This window comes from Cyprinus carpio, chromosome A25 (assembly GCF_018340385.1).
Source record: "Cyprinus carpio isolate SPL01 chromosome A25, ASM1834038v1, whole genome shotgun sequence".
NCBI classification, from domain to species: domain Eukaryota; kingdom Metazoa; phylum Chordata; class Actinopteri; order Cypriniformes; family Cyprinidae; genus Cyprinus; species Cyprinus carpio.
In genome coordinates, this window is record NC_056596.1 from 16,432,880 (window position 1) to 16,437,069 (window position 4,190).

The following is a 4,190-nucleotide window of genomic DNA, read 5'->3' on the forward strand; positions in this document are numbered from 1 at the left end:
TTGAATATTATATTTGTTTTTAAATTTAGCTAATATTTTTAATTTTATGTTTTTATTTATTTATTTATTTATTTATTTATTTGGTAATTGTAATATTTAAAGCAGATGTGTTGCTTTAAGACAATTTTCCACCAATGAGATCAGTGGGTGCTCCATTGTTTACGTCACTATGATCGCTGCATTCCATTAGAACGTTCGGTGAGTACTCTATAAATATGAGTGCAGAGGAATCAGGCATTTTGTAGCGAGTTGTGGCGAGTGATCGTGAGTATCCTCTTTATAATTTGGACATCGAAATTTTTAATCAATATTTTCATAACTTGGAGAAAAATCACTGAGATAAATAAACAGGCATGCTACACAGTGGAGGTCCGTGTGGAAAGTTTCAGATATGTAAATTAGTAATGATCAAAGCAATGACTGATTTGAGTATTTTTGTATTATTATTATTTAATTGTTGATAATTATACACAGATGATATCCTCCAATATTCTTGATATTTCATGACGCATTATAATGTCTCCATCAACACTCTTTTTAAGTAGGCTATATTATTTAAACAGAAAAAATCTTGCAGTGCCAAATCGAGACTATGATCATTTTAAACATTTACTATTAAATACAGTCTCCATCCACCACTCTCTGATTATGAATAATTTTGAAAGCTGATACTGAAAGCTTTAATATTAGCCTTCCTCTTACAATGAGTACATTTTCATGTAGAAGGAGGTATATACTTTTACATTATGAGCATCTGAGTTATGCACATTAGTTAATTAATAAAAACTCAGCTGATGGACCCCCAGTTTAAAAAACAACAACAACAACAACTTTAGACAACCAACTTGCCGGCTCTTATATGTTTACTGAACTCAACTGTTTCCTTTCTGTTTCTGTCACAGTGTTTACAGATAGAAAGACAAAGTCAGTGTATTGTTCACTTATTTGGATCTTCTTTTACCATCACATTGAACATCAACATGAGTATGTCAACCATCCCCACCAGTTTTCCTGAGAGTACAGTGCAGTCCTCATCTCCTGAACTCTCAGATGAGCTCACCACTGCCCTCGCCGCAGGGCGATGGTGGGCAATAATGGAGGTTTCTTCTCCTATATCTGAAGAGTCTGAGTATGGGGACCTCACCTTAGTGCAGTGGTGGGGAACAATGGAGGAAGGAGAAACGTCATGCCCCAAGTCTCTGGTCTTCAGTGATGAATCTGAGAAGGCTGAGTCCTCGCACTCAGGCTTCCCAGCTGCAACACTGAAGACCAAGGAGCTGTGGAGGCAGAAGAAGACACAGGGTCCACCCATGCCTCCCAGGTCCCAACAGGGAGCACCTGTGCATGCATATACCAAGAAGAGGGACCACACCTCAACCCTTGTCTTCAACTATGCATCTAAGAAGGCTGATTCTCCACACTCAGGCTTTACAGATGCAATAGTGAAGACCACGGATCAGCAGAGGAAGTGGAGGCAGAAGAAGCCTCGGGGAGCACCTGTGCTTGCCGAGTCTGAGAGGGCTGAGTGTGGGGACTCAGAATTCTCTAATGAAATACTGAAGACCACTAAGCAGGGGAGGCAACAGCAAAGGAAGTGGACCGAGAAGAAGCCTCAGGTAGCACCTGAGCCTGCTGGGTACCCACAGGGACCACCTGTGACCACTGGCTCTCAACGAAGAGGAAAGCTCATGATCCCCGAGCATCTGAGGCATCATCTGCTTAAGGCCGCTTCTGAACTGGAAACACCTATGCAAGCTAGGTCCCCACAGAGAGCACCAGTGCCCACAGCGTCTCCTCAACACACACCCATGTGCACCAAGTCTCTACAGAGAGAAGCAATGCCTTCCCCAAAGGTGCCAAAACCAAAGATCCCTGAGCAGCTGAGGCAAGAGCTGCTGCAGAAGAAGCCCAACGAGACCCAAGAGAGGCAAAGGCTCAAGATACCTGAGCGACTGAGTCAGGAGCTGCTGCAGCTGTCGGCTCGAGCCTCTTCTGTTCAAGGAGCACCTGCACCCAACAAGACCCCAGAGAGGCAAATAATTAAACTCCCTCAGCCGCTGAGGCAGGAGCTCCTGCAGGTTTCGTCTTGTGCCTCTTCTGTTCAAGGAGCACCTGCACCCAACAAGACCCCGCAGAGTCAAAGACTTAAAATCCCTCAGCCGCTGAGGCAGGAGCTCCTGCAGCTATTACCTCAAACCACTTCTGTGAAGGAAGCACCCACGCCCACCAAGACCCGAGACAGGCTCAAGATACCTGAGCCGCTGAGGCAGGAGCTGCTGCAGCTGTCGGCTCGAACCTCTTCTGAGAAGGGAGCACCTGCACCCAACAAGACCCCGGAGAGGCAAAGACTTAAAATCCCTCAGCCGCTGAGGCAGGAGCTCCTGCAGCTGTCGGCTCGAGCCTCTTCTGTTCAAGGAGCACCTGTGCCTCAAAAGACCCCAGAGAGGCAAAGACTTAAACTCCCTCAGCCGCTGAGGCAGGAGCTCCTGCAGGTTTCATCTTGTGCCTCTTCTGAGAAGGGAGCACCTGTGCCTCAAAAGACCCCAGAGAGGCAAAAGCTCAAGATACCTGAGCGACTGAGGAAGGAGTTGCTGCAGCAGAAGCCTCAAGCCTGTCCTGTACAGGGTGCTCCCATGCCTTCCAAGTCCCCACAGGAAGCACCTTTACCTTACAGGAACCCTGTGCATGCCGGGACCCCACAGGGAGCAGGAGTGTTTGCCAGGTCTCCACCGGCAGAGGCAGTGCCCGCTGAGCCTCCGAAAGGAGCAACAGTTCCCTCCGGAACTACGAAGACAAGAAAACGGAGGCTTGCTGAGGATCAAAGCATTCCTGTCTCTGCCACCCAGGCACTACCCATGCCCTCCATGACCTCAAGCGTGACGCCTGTGCATTCTGGGACCCTACAGGGAGCACTTGTGACCAAAAGTTCCCCACAACAGGGATCAAATCCCAGAATCACTGAGCAGCAGAGGCAGAAGCGGAGGGAGCAGTGGAGACAGCAGCAGAGACAGCGGAGGCAGCAGAAAGCATCAGTAAGTCCCTACCATCGCTCGTTTTTACTTATTTTCAGATTTATTCTAAAAATTAAACCCTTCCTTCACCTAAGCTACTATGTTGTCTAGGTCGTCTATCTGAAATTGTATTACATTATATTTCAAATTGATAAAAAGATAGATAGTTATATTTAAGAAGTACTCCTCAAACCTGCCCAGCATTACATGATAATGTCTGTTCCTTCAACAGGACAACGTCGATGTGTGTGAGCCGCCTCCACAAAAAAAAGCTGGGGTGGAAATCGAAAAGGTGCAGCTGAAGCTCAAACTGGGGAAGCATCAAACCCCAAAGCCCAGGTCCCAGCTCACCCTGAAGATGGTTAGTCCCTTAATCTCTCAGTTTTACTTAGACATATTTAAAAACTGAAACACTAAAGCTAAAGTTTTCTAAACACTAAAGTTTTCTGCGTCTTCTATTTAAAACTGTACGCATTATATTTCAATATAAGTTAATCTGGGATGAGTACCATGTCCTTTACAATTCATAAACCCTCCTTATAATAGAAGCAATATGTCTTTAGACTTTCTCTTAGAATCACTCATTAAATCTGCTCAGTGTTTCATTGTCTTTCCCTTCAACAGGATCATGCAGCTGTGGGTCAGCAGTCACCTCCAGAAAAAAAGCAGCGCATGGCAAACAAAATCAAAGTCCAGCAGTTGGGACCAAGCGGCTTAAAGCATTTATGTAGCATATTCATATGTTTAACTGAATATTTGTAAATATTTATTATTAGTATATATTGTGTTTGTCCATATTTAATATGATTGTATGCATAATAAAAAATAAAAAATAATCTATCTATCTATCTATCTATCTATCTATCTATCTATCTATCTATCTATCTATCTATCTATCTATCTATCTATCAAAGACAAAACACATCTAACACCTTAAGCTAATATAGATCACATGTTTGGCTGTATGCTCTAGGACATTTTCTACCTTACTTCCATCAGTGGGACAAAAAAACTTTATGAGAAACTTCATGTTTCTCCCTGGATTTGCTATTTGCTTTGGGTAATTAAAATACAATGTACCATATATAGTTAAACTGTGAATCTCTAAATATGTATTTATAAATATTACTATATAAAATAAATTTACATTCTGTTTGTTTGATCAGCAAACTGTACTGC

At 43.6% G+C, this 4,190-nt stretch overlaps 1 protein-coding gene across 1 annotated transcript; it reads left to right on the forward strand.

Annotated features, from left to right (window-relative positions):
* The first annotated feature begins 264 nt into the window (after positions 1 to 264).
* Positions 265 to 3,813, forward strand: LOC109102039 (neurofilament heavy polypeptide-like). The gene is made up of 3 exons (XM_019115366.2): positions 265 to 3,032; positions 3,244 to 3,372; positions 3,636 to 3,813. The coding sequence occupies exons 1-3, from the start codon at positions 981 to 983 to the stop codon at positions 3,771 to 3,773; spliced, it is 2,319 nt and encodes a 772-aa protein (XP_018970911.2). The 5' UTR covers positions 265 to 980; the 3' UTR covers positions 3,774 to 3,813.
* The last annotated feature ends 377 nt before the right edge of the window (positions 3,814 to 4,190 follow it).

Excerpts from the sequence above, each read along its gene's own strand:
- LOC109102039 (XM_019115366.2), top strand. The coding sequence starts at position 981 with ATGAGTATGTCAACCATCCCCACCAGTTTTCCTGAGAGTACAGTGCAG. Across the intron at positions 3,033-3,243 it reads GGAGGCAGCAGAAAGCATCA|GACAACGTCGATGTGTGTGA; the intron begins GTAAGTCCCTAC and ends TTCCTTCAACAG. Across the intron at positions 3,373-3,635 it reads CCCAGCTCACCCTGAAGATG|GATCATGCAGCTGTGGGTCA; the intron begins GTTAGTCCCTTA and ends TCCCTTCAACAG.